The 16,404-nt window shown below is 39.1% G+C and overlaps 1 protein-coding gene and 1 pseudogene across 1 annotated transcript; one reads left to right on the forward strand and one right to left on the reverse strand.

Annotated features, from left to right (window-relative positions):
• Nucleotides 1-7,890, forward strand: part of LOC116064824 — a 23,576-nt pseudogene extending 15,686 nt beyond the window's left edge.
• Nucleotides 7,891-9,295: 1,405 nt separating this feature from the next.
• LOC116065015 (vesicle transport protein USE1-like) lies at nucleotides 9,296-10,526 on the reverse strand. Its single transcript, XM_031320467.2, has 4 exons — nucleotides 10,434-10,526; nucleotides 9,945-9,960; nucleotides 9,785-9,815; nucleotides 9,296-9,530 (listed from the first exon to the last, which is right to left on the reverse strand). The coding sequence occupies exons 1-4, from the start codon at nucleotides 10,503-10,505 to the stop codon at nucleotides 9,296-9,298; spliced, it is 354 nt and encodes a 117-aa protein (XP_031176327.1). The 5' UTR covers nucleotides 10,506-10,526.
• Between the last annotated feature and the right edge of the window lie 5,878 nt (nucleotides 10,527-16,404).

Raw genomic sequence — 16,404 nt, forward strand, 5'->3', positions numbered from 1 at the left:
AATGATGGCTTTCCAACATTATGATCAACCTCCGGTAAATGCACACACACACACACACACACACACACACAGAGTACATCTTATAACTGATACCAAAAACAAATTTGCATTGACTGTGTGAGGGGATAGAAATAAACCTCTGTGTGTGTGTGTGTGTTTAGTATGTAGAGAAGATTACAGACTATTCCTACTATGTGTTCACTGTCATCCTGATCATCGAAGTCCTGCTAAAGCTTGTGGCGTTTGGCTTACTGAGGTTCATACAAAGCAGGTAACACACTAGAATAAGTGAGAATTGACTGTCCTTATTTGCTTTTGAATGTTGGTATTGCTGGTGCCTAAAGTGTTGCATGACTTTGTATGTGTTTAGATGGAATCTGCTGGACATTGCTGTCGTCTTGATTTCCATAATCAGTATTATTTTACAAGAGATGGATATGTCAGACTCAATTCCCATTAATCCCAGCATCCTTAGAGTCTGTAGAGTACTCAGACTAGCACAAGGTATACACATACACACACTCGACAAAGGGAAATCTTTTTAGCTGTAAAGGTATTTTTAGGTGTCAAATGTCTAATTAAGTGTGTGTGTGTGTGTGTGTGTGTGTGTGTGTGTGTGTGTGTGTGTGTGTGTGTGTGTGTGTGTGTGTGTGTGTGTTGTGTATGCTCATATACAAAGTTATTCACACAACTCCTGTGTCTCACTTCAGTGCTGAAGGCCAAAAAGATAAGAGTTCTGCTGAAAACCATTATCAAGACGCTGTCACAGGTAAAACACGTTTTGTCCGATTCATTATAAATATAAAGTGACTATGAATGATTTTGTTTGCAGTATGCAGATTGTGACCATAATGTATCTGTTTATGTCCTGTCTGCAGTTAGTGTTTTTTTATTAAATTTGCATTTAAAGGAATATTTGACAGTGCTTTACAACTAAGGGTGTGACCGAAATTAAGTCACAATCTCCAACTTCGAATTAAAAAATGGAATCGTCGATGCTGCCACGCCCCCATGTCATGTCCAGTCGGTTTGCCAAGCGGAAAATAACACACGTGTTGAAGTGCTGTGAGTCAACCTCCTCTAATTTAGCTAGAGCCAGTCAAAAGATAGCATGGAAACTACAGATGCAGGAGACCCATCGACAGAACTTGAAACCCCTCTTTCACGGTGTGAAAGTATTTTGGATTTCCAGTGAGTTATGTTGACAGTGTTCGCGTTGTCGACAAAAAAGCTACAGTTTGCAAGCTCTGCTATGTGCGTGTAACATATTCTTCCACTGGCAGCACGACTAACATGGCAGCTGTATTCTCAGTAACGTAACAATCTGCTAGAAACAGGTTTGCTTTAAACTGCTAAAATAGCAGTGATAGGCAGCACAGTTTGGCTTAGTTATCAATGCCGTTAGCATCGTGGCTAACACTTTTGTTTTTGCTAGCACCGTTAGCCTTTAAACAGAGCTGCTTCAATACACTTGTTAGATAATTGTTTCATTACAGAGTTCTCTGTTGATTTGTGTTTGTCACTGTGTGCTCGTGGTGGAAAATGAATGTAAACAGACAGTGGCGTGTCGGAAATGCAATGCGCTGTGACATAGGTCCCCTTCAAGGCCAGGCTAATGTTGGTAGTCCCTCTAGTGGACAGAACGTGTAACAACAACCACATGCTTATAGTGGCATTGACAATGCATAAGCCTCAGTAGTGTAGTACATATTAATAACAGGCTGCATTTGAGCATTAAATCTTCGAATATTATTCAAATAATGGCATAGCAACCTGTGCTTTAAAAAAAATTGTGACCTTAGAATCGAAAATTTAAGCGAATCGAGGATTTGTAGAATCGTGACACCCCTATTTGCAACTAAACAGACACATTAAAGGGGTGATAGAATGATTGTATAGGGCATTTCACACTGTTCCTTAAGGTCTCCTAATAGGGTATGTAACATTGATTGGGCTGAAAACTGCCCGGTTGCTATTTTATGGGCCCTTATGCATCCCTGTGTTTTGGCCCTATTTGGAACGAGAGCTTTTCTTCCAAACATGGTATGCTCATGAATATTTTGATGAGCTGCGCGCTGATTGGTTGAGGAACCACATACAGATACATTGGAGACGAGACAGCAGGTCTCATATTTCAGACACTGAAATGTTTCGTTACTAAATTCACTTCTGAGACTTTTTTACTGACGTCAAAAGGCCTTAGTCTCGCTGGCGCACCAGGATTTGAGGTGCGCGAGCAGAGGGCGTGCACCACTCTATTTTTTTCAGCGGCGCGCGACAAAGTGGAAACAGGAGGCCTGAACGAGTTCGCCGACAACCGAATGCCAGGACTCTCAGAGTGACTGCAAGTCTCTCTTGTAAACTTACTGGGTTAAGATGAGTTCTTTTATGGTGAATGAAAGGCTTGATCCGACGAAGTAGGTCATCGAATCAAATCAAAGCATTGCCAGTTCTGCCGTTGTTTACCTTTTTCTTCTTCTTCTAGTCCTTAGAAATAGCAAAGTCGGTAGCCTTTCCTCATTAGCGCCTCCTCTGTTCAGGAGAATAATGCAGAAAGACTGCAACTAGTGTCGCGACCACCACGCGCGAGTATAAACAGTTACGGCGATCCCATGACGTCACATTTGCACGCGCCAGGTTGGGAACGGCCAGCGTACTGAACGTTTAAGTGTCTTGCTCAGGGACACATTGGTTGATGTATCGCAGTGCAATCGAACTCAGGTCTCCCACACCAAAGGCATGTGTCATATCCACTGTGCCATCACCACCCCGGCATGGCATGTCTGTATTGATAGCCTGTCTCAAAAAAAGGCTTGTAGTTCCATCAAGTTGAGGTACATAAAGTTTGCTGTGTGGAGGATCTAATAGGCATTTTGATTTCAGGTTGGAAATATTTGTCTACTCTTTGCATTCTTCTTCTTCATCTACGCTGCGCTGGGAGTGGAGCTCTTTGGCAGGCTAGGTCAGTCACACTACTAGCATAACATACACATACATCTAAAGGATTTTATTTGAAACATGTCCATGGTGCATAAAAATCACTTCTGTATGTCTGTGTTGTTTGCCTCTGTGTCAATCAGAATGCACCGACGATAACGTTTGCCTGGGTTTACATCGATACACCAACTTCAAACACTTTGGGATGGCCCTGCTCACGCTCTACCAAGTGTGCACCGGAGACAACTGGAGCGGGATTATGGCAGTATGTCCACACTCATGCATGCAGATACACACCAGCTCTATACATTTATTATACCCAAACCACTGAGAAAGCACTTTTATATGAGATAATCAATAACCCGCAATTGCAAGCATTGAATTTGAGGGCTGGTATCCCGCTCATACCATGGCAACTTGCCAACAAAATGCCATATTTAAATCGATTAAAATATATTATTTGTTCAGTTTAATACTGATGCATTCATTTGGAACTGCAAACACCTTCATCATGGGTGTCTGGTTACACTGTCCAGGTATTCTGAATGTGACCTTCCAGCCAATGAGAGAGGGATCACTCTACAGTGTGATGTGATGGACGATGTGCTGGGTTGTTTAAAAGTGTGTGATATGTTCTACTAGTTGGAGTTTGCATTCAGTGCACAGCATAAGGTTTGAAGTCCAAGTCCCTATTTCTCCATTAAAGACACATTGTGTTTATTTTATGGATCTAGGATATTCTAATATGTTTCCATTCATTTTCTGGGAAGTGTTCTGGAAAGAATCTTTTCTAAGTTTGGTTCTAATTATAGGAAAGATGGAGACAGTGTTCAGTTGGTACACTGATTTATTTCAGTTAAATGCTTTAGTGTAACATCGGGAGTGTTTTAGTCACAGCAGGAAATTATTAGTAAATTACAGACCCATTAAATAAAGTGTTGCAATAATGTTGTATCCCAACTTATAAGAAGTTGTTTGTTTTGTTTATTTCCTGAATGTTTTAATAGACATATTTTAAGTTTCTTATTGTCAGATTTAACGGTTACCGGTCAAGATTTCAGAGTAAGAAAGATTTTGTAATGATGTCTCAGTCTTTGTGCCTCTTTTTTCATTTCTGAATCTTGATCTGTGCTTCTCAAGGACACATTGAGGCAATGCCGTCCCAACGATGATGGCTGTTTGAGCTACTTGTACTGGGTCTCTCCAATCTACTTCTCCAGTTTTGTGGTTATGGCCCAGTTTGTGCTGGTAAACCTGGTGGTGGCAGCGATCATGCAAGCACTGGAGGACAGCCACGAGGTACAGTTCTTACAAATGCACAGACCAAGAAAGCACACAAACATATAGCCATCAGTTAATAACAACAGCTGTATAGCTTTGTTTTACGGGTCTGTAATGCCCCTTACATTTTCTCAACGATTTCATGAAGTTTCCTGGAAAGAGCTATGTAATTTGGTACTAATTATAGGGAAGTATAGGCATTGTCTTTATTTTTTTCTACATACAATTAATTCCAAATTAAGTGGTGCACAGAAGGTCAACTGAACATGAAAACATTTAAAATGTATAGTCATGCATGCATATATGAAGAGTAAAGTTTTCAATAATAAATGAAAAATGAATTCATATTTATGTGAGCCTAAATTTAGCTTTTCTTTCAAGGAATTTCCTCTTAAAATCAACTCCAGCTTATAAAGTCAAAACAAGTAAGCACATTCTATTTTTTCTATAATAAGTACCAAATTAAATAAAAGAGTATTTTCTTGCTGTAACGTGTTATACAGACAGCATTGAGGACACATTTGCATCAGGATCAGTCAGTCAGTTTCAGGGTGAAAAAAATTAAACAGTGGGAACAATGTTGTTGTTGTTGTCCTTGTTGTTAGTCTGATTAATCCACTGAAAACATAATCCCCCCCGAAGACTGTTATAGGAGAACTCCGGGCAATTTTTACGTTAATCTTGATCGCTATACGTAAGTGAGTACTGTCGATATCAAAAAAAAAAAAAACGAGCCGAATCGGTGCTAGCAACATGGAGCTGCTGCAGCTAATGCCGAGTGCTCCCACTTAGCTAGAACAGCAGTTTTGGGGGCATAACATAAAGAGTGCCTTTGTGCCTCTTAACAGACACAAAATGCAATTAAAATGTCTGTGCAACATGAACAGGGCCCTTACATGACAACAAGATGCGTTTTCAACTCAGACATTGTTTAAATTCACCTACCCTGTTAGCTGCTATCTGCCGTCTGGGATGAGTGAGTGTGTTCAGCCAGGCTTCGGTAATAATCATCACGCAGCAGTTCTGTGTGTATTTGTAGCATATATATCCATTTTGTGTGCGATCCATCTGGCGTTGGTGAATAGTAGTCTCTGCAGTGGCGAACTGTGTGTTAGTTGCCTTAGCCAGGCTAGCAGGCCCAACCGGCATCCTTCTACTTCCTCCCCGCCTTCCCCGCCTTCCCCGCCTGCCGCGGCCGACAACAATCCACGGGCGCCCGCTGGTCTGGTGGATGTCCTCCAGAGGACAGTTCATGCTTTCGCGGTGAAATTTTTGCGGCGAAAAAAGTTTATTTCCCCCTCAAAAATAGGTAATTGAGCACTGCAGTGGTTATGATCATATCAGTGACTATGTAACTACATGGAAACGGGCCAAATGATGCCCGTTTCTTGTAAAGTAATGGCGTTTTTCCATTACATGGTACCTGCTCGACTCGCCTCGACTCTACTCGCCTCGACACACTGTGCGTCCGTTTTCCATTGCAGATTTTAGTACCGCCTCAGCGTGGCTGGTCGTTATGCCGTATCGATGCACACACCAGCGCACAAGTATAAACATCAGGCCACTTGAGTTTGTTTTACAGTTCTGTGGAGGCTCCACGCAGAGCTTTCGCCGTAGCCTGTGCAGCCTATGTAAAAGTGGCCTGATGTTTATACTTGTGCGCTAGTGTGTGCGTGGAGCCGGCCATGTGCGTGTGTAGTTAGGCTACGGCGAAAGCTCTGCCGGAGCCTCCGCAGAACTGTAAACAAGCGGCTCCGCAGTAAACTACTGTGACCTAACGCGACACACACACAGAACGTCGAAGGTGTGTGTTGCCAGAAAACACATTTTGTTTCAAATTAAGCTGGAGGCAGCAACAAAAAACAGCTGGCTAAACTGTTTAAAAATAGCGGGTTTGTTCAGGACACCCCCGTCTGTCGCTTTCACGTCACCTTTTTGGCTCGCCTCAGCTCGCTTGGAACCTCGACTGAGGAGGTACTAAAAAAAGTACCTGTTAGCAGGTACCAGGTACTTTTTTTCGTAATGGAAAACCAAAAAAGGCGAGTAGAGTCGAGGCGAGTCGAGCTGGTACCATGTAATGGAAAAGCGCCTTAACAGTGTTACAGAAGGCTAGCTCTAGCTCCATAGTTACCTTACTCCAAGCTTCTTCCCTTGTGAACACCTCCGCTCTTCACTCTTCACACTCTACGCTCCGATCTGCACACTGCTGTTTACCTTTTCCTGCTACAGCTGAATTCCCGCAGGACTTCAGCGCAAGACTACAGCCAGCCTTCTGTAACGCTGTTACTTTACAAGAAACAGGCATCATTTGGCCCGTTTCCATGTAGTTACATAGTCACTGATATGATCATAACCACTACAGTGCTCAATTACCTATTTTTGAGGGGGAAATAAACTTTTTTCGCCGCAAAAATTTCACCGCAAAAGCATGAACTGTCCTCTGGAGGACATCCACCAGACCAGCGGGCGCCCGTGGATTGTTGTCGGCCGCGGCAGGCGGGGAAGGCGGGGAAGGCGGGGAGGAAGTAGAAGGATGCCGGTTGGCCCTGCTAGCCTGGCTAAGGCAACTAACACACAGTTCGCCACTGCAGAGACTACTATTCACCAACGCCAGATGGATCGCACACAAAATGGATATATATGCTACAAATACACACAGAACTGCTGCGTGATGATTATTACCGAAGCCTGGCTGAACACACTCACTCATCCCAGACGGCAGATAGCAGCTAACAGGGTAGGTGAATTTAAACAATGTCTGAGTTGAAAACGCATCTTGTTGTCATGTAAGGGCCCTGTTCATGTTGCACAGACATTTTAATTGCATTTTGTGTCTGTTAAGAGGCACAAAGGCACTCTTTATCTTATGCCCCCAAAACTGCTGTTCTAGCTAAGTGGGAGCACTCGGCATTAGCTGCAGCAGCTCCATGTTGCTAGCACCGTTTCGGCTCGTTTCTTTTGCTATCGACAGTACTCACATACGTATAGCGATCAAGATTAACGTAAAAATTGCCCGGAGTTCTCCTTTAAGTGCATTCAGTTGATTATCAAGAGTAACAGGGACGCTGATTTTTGAAATGTAATTGATCAAACTGACCCTGTACAAACTCAAACCGGCTAAATCCTAAACTTCTAAAAACAGTTACAAGACAAGATTCTGCAAAATTGAACATAATAGTAATGTTAATGATAATAATAAACCATCTTTGATTTCTTATTTTGAGATTGAAATACAATTAAGTAATAGAAGAATATTTTAATGTTTCAGAACAAACCTACTAATGTCTGTCTCCCCCTGGAGGAGGAAGAAGAACTGGAGCGTGAGCGGGCCGCGCTGTCTTCAGGCCAGAGTGTCGGAGCCAGATCCAGCCACAGCAACTCCGAGGGATCCTCAGAGTGACAGACAGACATACATTTTGTTATAAGCAGTTTTTCTTGTGTTCATGTGTTCTTTTGTTTGTACGCCACATGTTTCCTTTTGATGGCTGTTTTTATTTTAATACAAGTTGATTAGAGATGTACTTATTTTGATGTAATATGTAAATAAGATAGCAAATATGTGTCTATTGTATTGAGGTTTTTATCCATATTGGCAAAAATTCAACATTGCTTGGTTAATGTTGAAGTCTGACATAGAGCTGGGCAATAAACCAAAAATACAATACACTGTTAACGAGTAATCGACAGACACTAATTTTGCTCTTTTTGAAATGTTAGGTAAACATTTTTTTTAAATCTTTCTCTTTAATAAAAACTACAACACCCATCCACCATCCAGCCACAAGCCTCGAAACATAGTGCTTATGAAGTCCTGCCCCTCCTTCACAATATCATATTATTACATAAAAAACAAATAGATATGCACATACAGCATACACAATTTTAAATCATACAATAATCCAATAACTTAAACAACATACAACTATACACTGTGTATAGAATTCCCACATATATATTCAGGTCACCTTTCTGTGTTGGTCAAGCATTGTTTTTCTGAATCTATTTTTGAACTGTGTGTGTATATATATATATACACATAGTGTCAAGGACTCCACTAAACTGAAATACACATGCTTTTAAGAGTAGTTCAAACAAGAGGTTGTTTGAACATGTACCTCTTAGAAGATATCCCCCGTCTCTATCGTTAAACACTGTTTGTGTGTTATATGGTAAATCATTTTGTTTAACTCTAAACATATATTGTGCAGTTTAAAATTTAACAATGTCCATAAATAAAAAAAAATGGTGAATTCAAAAACAGATGATTAGTGTGCTCGTGATAGCCTGTGTGATTTATTATCCTGATTGCTCTTTTTTGCAATGTGCAAATATTTTGTAAGGTGCTCTTGTAGGGGTTTCCCCAAACTTCCACCCAATATAACAGATATGGTCAAATGAGCGTGCAGTACAAAGCATGTAGTGTTTTCTGGTTCTAGGTACATCTGGTTTTGCTCAATATACCGATACTCTTGGCCATCTTCATGCACAGATATTTGATGTGGGGCTTCCAGCACAGCTTGTGTTCAAGTACAACACCCAGACTTATAGACAAACTTATTTTCATAGACTCTTTCAATTATTTCGTTATCAATTACTATTTTAACATCTGTATTTATTGTGTGATTTCCAAATAACATGAATTTAGTTTTGTTCAAGTTTTAAAAAGGTGCTGTAAGTAGGATTGCGAAGATCCAGGACTTAGCCAAAAAATTTGAACATCGACAACTTCTCAGTCCCTACCCCCCTATCCGCTAAAGCCCAAAACTGTCTCCTAAGCCCCTCCCCCCACAAGGGAGAATGAATGCGTATGCATGAGCGGTGATTGACACACAGTTAGATGATTGGAGCATCTGAACAGGAAGCTGTGGATTTTTGCAAATTGCACTACAGGCTGTAGGTGGTGCCAGAGGAGATTTTTTTATTTTTATTACCTGCTTCATGTAGTTCTGACAGAAAGTTAGTTTTATAAATCTTACCTACTCCACCTTTAAAGACAAACTATTTGAATCAAGCTTTTTTTTTTTTTTTTTTTTTTTTTTTTAAATCATCTTCATATATGTGATTCTTTTTTCCACCGTCAAGTTATTTTAGTAACCCTAATGTTGTCAATACAGTGTGATGAATACTGCGATAGTGTCTGTGCAGTTACCTGGTTGTCCTGTTTGATGATGTTCTGTGCTGCCAGAGTGTTGTTCTTCAAGTTGCGGGCCAGGTGAAGCATGTCCTCAGCAAGTTTCTCCTGCAGGTTGTGGTGGTGCTGCAGGACGGCCTCCAGCTCTGCAGCAGACTGACGCTCATCCAGAGGAAGACCTCTGCACAAGGTGGGACAACCTGGTTAACATTTTGATTTTGGGCACAATTACAACAAAAAGTGATACAAGTTCCTAGTTTGCCATCGTTTGAAAAGCAGTTGGCAGTGAGGAGGGATTTATGATTTAACAGAGCTTGGAACGAGCCTGAACTTTACAGCAGCAATCACGGTTTGTTACAGCCCTATATGTAGCTCAATAAATAAATACAGTATACATTAGTTCTTTGAGACAAGAAATAATATGTGCAGCTTTACCTTCTGTTTCGCAAGTCGGTTTCTGACATGCCTATAGAGAGGAAAGGAGAACTTCATCATATCACTCTCAATCAGAAGATTAGCCTGTTTAAATATCAAGTATCATTTTTCAGTCAAGACACTGAATTTAAGATGCCTTTGTATTAAAACTATTTCTTACCTTTGCCTGATACCCCCTGTAAGGATACAAAAGAAGGACATGTGTGAATTGGACAGAACGGGGCCTTAATTATTTATTCTTTAAATCTAGTTTTTCTACCAAACATAAGTATTTCATTTGGAAAGCCAAACTCTACAATGCAGTGCAGCCTAGGGGCTAAACTGTCCAACTTTGAAATGGTGAACAAATTGTAAATGGACTACTATCTGGAGGTGGAGTCAATTCAATTGTATTTATAGTATCAAATCATAACAAGCGTTATATCAAGTTACTTTACAGATAGAGTAGGTCTAGACCACACTCTATAACATACAAGAAGGACCCAACAATTCTAGTAAATCCCCCAAGAGCAAGCATTTAGTGCGATAGGGCGAGGAAAGTAGTGAGCAAAACAATGCAGATGTCATCCATCAGCGTTTAAATCTCAGTAGTGAACCTTATATCTTGACCACTCTGCATTTTAGCTCAACCGTGTACATCTCATCCTACCGTGCCAAGCAGCTCGTCCCTCATCTCTCCTGTACACCGGGCCTTCGTCTGCATGTGGACAGTTTTAGACATAGATATATATAAAGGCTAGATGTCTTACGGTGGAGCCTCTAACGTCATCACCGGCAGCCATCTTGTCACAGTCAAGCTTTCTTGCGGGCTCTGTGGTACCTGATGTAAGGTGAGTGATCTGCACGAACACAAATACTCTTATCTCGCTGAAAATTTGACGGATTTACAAACGGTTTGGTTTCTTACAAACGTTATTAACGTGGCTATAATTCTGGATGCTTGAACACATTGATGTGTGTGGCGTTTTACTTGGCAATTGTTGCTGTGTAAATCATGAAGGGTGTGTACATAGTGCCATTGTGTTTGTTTTACAACTGATAATGCAGGTAACAGTTCAACATACTGTAGTAGACCCACTGGTAGAAGTGATGAACATAAAAACAAGCAACACCCTGCTAGCCTTAATGCTTGATTCTCTCTTATTTGTTTATTTATTAATCTTTGGCCACTCATGAGGCTTATAATTTTTTGTACCTATTTCTTACCAAAAAAAGTAATAAAAGGGACTATAATAGAATATAAAAGTTGTGTTGCGGTGAAAAGTTGTCTTCTTTCTGAAGAAGTTACTACCGGTAATTTAGGTCCTCTTGTGGCAAACACAGCTCAAGATATTATTACCTAATAGAAAGACATTAATGTGGAGCAAATGCAAACAAATCTATACTGATCATACACAAAAACACAATAATAGAAAAGCTAAATAAGCCATAACAACATAATGTTGTGCTTACCTTTTTGTGCTGTAAATGGTATTTCATAATCCGATCACATCACATCTTTCAACTGAATTATATTAAAACTGTCAAAGCAAGGATGTCTTGGTTTTAAAAATAGAGTGGAGGCTTAAATTTGGTCCAGTTTTTGTCCAATCCAAGTCAGGAGAATAATTGTTGCAGCACTCCACCTGTTGGCTTTTCTGGCTGAATATTAGGCCTATATTTATCTCCAATTGCAGCCAACACCTCCTAACAGTTTCTTCAAAAAGCTCTGTCCACCTTTACTGAATCTTCTGAATGAGCCTGTCTGCCTCACCTGTCCTGATCTTATTTGGTTGATGCTATATTTATGCTTTTATATACATTATTATCCACACTGTCTCTGCGTCGAGATGAGTTTGACGTTAGCACAGCCCCCCATGAAGTCAAACAATATCATTGGTCAAGATCGTCTCTGCCCGGCATGATTCATCCAATGATTGTGCAACATTCAATTATTTGAATCTGCGCGCACTTTCCTGAAGCACATAGCCTAGACTAAAGAGACCATTTCTGTTTACATTTCTGTTTTTTCAACCATTTTAAGGTCTTACATCGCTTCACGCCCTGATTATCAATGTTCACGTTGATGCTAGAAGCCTTGGTTGAACTGTTGAGCCCTAGCATCCCTTTCCAGTCTTTCACACATTGCATGTATTGCTAAATTGAAAAAAAATATATTGCACACCAATGTAAAGCTTTATTCATACTGTGTCCTCCCTGTCTTTATTCACCGTATATTACCTCAGCCCATGAAAAACTCTTTGTTCCCTTTGACCTGTAGAAAGTGGGGAGAGGCAAAATAATTTGAGGGAGCAGTAGACTGCACAATGACCTTGCATTTTGTTGAACACTGTGACTCACTTTGGGTCTTAATATTAAGAAAAATTGTTTTAACAACAATTTTAACTTCATAAGGAAAAGAACGTGTATGCTACATATTCTATTTGAAGTACACCAAATACATTAAAAAGAGGTCTGTCCCGCATGCATATTAGTTTCTGACTGTGGGGAATTGGGAAAAACAGTAAAAACGTCCCCAAATTTCTGAATTGCTTATTTTCATAACATTCACTGAGCCTTGCCTAAAACAGTTTGGAGTTTGTATTGGAAGACTCCAACATTTTTAAAGTGGATTAACAGCCTTTTATGAAAAGCCTACTCCTTCAGTTTTGAAATGAAATCACAGATAATTTCTCAAATAAGCATAATGTTGCAGATGTCCATACTGTTTGTCGGGAGGCATGACTTTCATAGGAGGGGACACACTTTCCTATCAACGCAGGGTTGAATTAAACTGTATGAGGGTTGGAACTAGCGGAACAAGTTAGGTTAGGTGGTGTGCAAGTTTGGCAAGCAGGTACATACTGTATTTGAGGTACTGGTGTGCATTAATATTGATTTTCCACCCCTTATAAAAGTGTAGCATAGCTGTGGCACAGGCAATCCATTTAACTTATTAATGTTACACCTTAATGAAACACACATTGCCCAATATGTGCATCAATGCCTGTGCAACCATTGCAAGTCAATGGAAATTGTAGTGTAATTTCAGAGGCAGGGGTGGTCAGATCACCGACGTCTTGGTGAGGCATTTAAGGTACCGGACATGCATGAATATTCATTCTACCCCACATAAGAGGGAAGCTCATGCTCTGAGCTGTTTGCATGACATAGACAGGAACAAACATCAAAAGCCAGAGTGGACACAGTATGAGACATCACCGCAGACATCAGCAAAGTAAGCAGTCAATGGAAAAAGATGTTGGGCCATGAATCTGAAATAGGCCCATGGCCTCCACGGAAGTGAAATGAGGCAAGAACATCAGATGCCCCCTAAAATATTAGGATGGTGAAGATGTAGGCTTACCCAGGCTGTAGGCTGCCTGGCTCTCTGTGTACTGTATCGTCATCCTGTAGGCCTATAGGGTTGTGGGCCTATGTGATGTGAACTGTGGCTGCACGATTCTTTTGTCAACTAATTTGCCAGACCAAAACATGATTATATAGTGATGAGCATATCACAGACTTGGACTAAAATAGACATCATGTACATCCAAGGCCTGTAGTTTAGGTTGACTCTTGTCTCTTATGCATTCCCATAACTGAAGCTATGGCTTTGTTTCCACAAATATTTAGGTGAAAGAATGTTTATTTTTACAAAGACAGATCTAAATACAGCATCTTTGTCACCAGTGGTGATTTGGTGCAGTAGTCCTATAGCTTTTTAAGCTTGTGTGCTGCCAAGTTGTTTTACTGTTTGTATTACCATAAATATGCTTGCAAAATATTACAGTAGTGTAGTTTCTAATATAATTACATTGACCCAACTATAATTGAGAACAATTGCTTGTGGGTTTTGCTGTGGAGTTGTTGAGGCCATGCAGTGAGGGTTCATGTCAGCCTCATTCAATGCATTAAACGGGTATGGCTGGTCCTACCTGTCTCAGTACCTCTGTTAACCCCTCTTCAAATAACTGCAAAGCTAAATACAAGTCCTACTCTATTGCTAGAATTTAGTAGACTTGCATTAAGAGACACTGGCCAGGATGAAGTTTGACAGCGATTAAAACACTAACACACAGTATGAGACCACATTGAATAAGCTAAAATGGACCCCTATACATTATACCAATATTTACCCTCTGAAGAGTCTCTGATGCATATATTGGATAGTTAATTGTAAATATTGTCAAATATTTTTACAAAGTAAACACACAGTACATTAATGGGATAAGTCTGTAGATATATTGAATAGTTGCTTTTAATCACTATAAAGTATTTTTGTATGAAGTAAACCTGATATATTAATGATTAAAGTACAGTATATTAGATAGTTTCTTTTTAACACTATACAATATTGTTTATATAAAGTAAACCCTTATACATTTATGGGGAAAAGCCTGTAGACATAATGAAGAGTTGATTGTAACGTTTATATAAAGTAATGACTATAAAATAATGGTTCTGCAAGTTATTATCACATATTGTTTTTTGTACAGTAGAAAACCAGTATTAAACAGGAATTTACTGTAAATTGATTGGATAATCATGTAAAATAAATGCCTAAAGCTTTTAAGATACTATTAATGGGCTGTCAAATAGGGTAATTTTACATTAATTTGACATGTAAATAACTATAAATGAATGTTTATTTAAAGTAAACAACATACATTAATGGTAAAAGTATGTAGATATATTGGAGAGTTGCTTGTAAATACTCTCAAATATTGTTTATATAAAGTAATGACTATTATTACAATGTTTCTGGAAGGTATTATCCCATTATCTTCTCTTTTTTGTACAGTAAAAACACAGTATTAAACAGGAATTTACCGTAAATAGATTGGATAATCATAAAATAAACGCCTAAAGGAGGGTATTTGAAAGTCATTTTACATATTTTTTATGTGTTTTACATCCAGGAATCTGTACTTTAACAGGGAGTTCTTGTGGATGGATTGAATAATCTTGTGAATTTACCAAAGAAAACCGTATGAAAACAGCAGTTTTCATTTAAATTATGTAATTTTAAGGTATTTTGCAATATTTTTCAGTGTTTGTACAGATTTATACATTTGTTTAACATTCTAAATATGTTTTTTGATTACAATTCTTTTTAAATCTACAGTAGTTGGACTGTGAAAATACAGAAAATGTACAGTAGATATCTGTATTTTAAAAATAAATTCTTTGTAGAATAACAAAAGGTTTTTTACTGTCATTTCACGGTAAGTGTTTGGCAACTTTTGCTGCCACACTTTTTACCGTTTTTTCACGATTGTTTTTTAATGTTTCTTTACATTAAATTTAAGGTTTAACAGTAAAAAACCAGAAAGAGGCCTCAATTTTACACACCGTAAAATTATGTTTTTTTTTTTGTCTTTTTACATAAAATTCAATGTAATTTAACTTTCAAGACCGTTAAGCAATGGAATTATCCTGTTAAACAACTATATTATCTCATTATATCAATTTACAGACTAAAACCTTAATTTAATGGGTTTTTTTTTAAATAAAAGTATTCTTCTGTATTTTTCTGGCATTAACACTTAATGTAGAAAAAACGGAAAAAATCCGTAAAATTATACAGTGAATTCCAGTGAAATAACTTTTTTTTTTTACAGTGAAAAGAGACTTCAGAAACAGTATTAGGGACCACTAAGGCCTATATAAAAGAGACTTCAGATACAGTATTAGGGACCACTAAGGCCTATATAAAAGAGACTTCAGATACAGTATTAGGGACCACTAAGGCCTATATAAAAGAGACTTCAGATACAGTATTAGGGGACCACTAAGGTCCATATAAAAGCATTCAAAGAGCACCATGTCATGGGACCTTTAAATATGTTCCCATATACAGTACTAACACTCTGGCCTTGTTGTCAAAATAAAGTGTAAGCATGCTTTTTTTTTTTTTTAATTATTGATCTGGACACATAAGTATGCATACATGGGATGGGAATTTGGGCCCAAGGACCCCTTAACTGAGAGTGAGACGAAGCAGGGACCCCCTATCCTATCATCAATGTTTTTTCCCAAATAGGCTAATTTATATTTGCTAATAATATGTTGGATTCATGTTAAGACATTTTCATTTTTTAAAAAACATTCTAAAAATTAACAATAATTTGGTGGCCCCCCTACTGTAACTCTGAGGACCCCCTAATTGAAGATCTCTGTTACAGGTACTTAATTTGCCATGTAGCTACTGAACTGAGAGTATCCCGTTGATGATTGTTAATTAGCACCCAGACAAACATACTGCAGCCCGGCGCGGTGTTTTATAACGGACAACTCTACACGCCAGCTGTTGGGATCACCGTCAGCAGCACTCCGTTATTTTGCTTCCTTGTAGCCTGAGATAGTGCAGCCCTGCTGGGAGCGCTGCGGTAATGCCGCATTCAAGTACGGTCGGAAATGTGAACGTTTGTGTGGGGTGGTTGCTTAATGTGAGAAATATGAAGGTAACTTGCTTACCAGATTGTGAAGTTAAGGATTCCTACAAAATGATAGCGATAATTTATATATATATATATAATTATTGAAGGTTTCTATTATTTCTTGTCAGGTCTTACACTTTTGTGAAAATTAGATTTTAAGCAGATTGTGAAATCGAAAATTGTAAAACGTGAAAAAAC

The sequence above is a fragment of the Sander lucioperca genome, chromosome 13, assembly GCF_008315115.2.
Source record: "Sander lucioperca isolate FBNREF2018 chromosome 13, SLUC_FBN_1.2, whole genome shotgun sequence".
NCBI lineage: Eukaryota > Metazoa > Chordata > Actinopteri > Perciformes > Percidae > Sander > Sander lucioperca.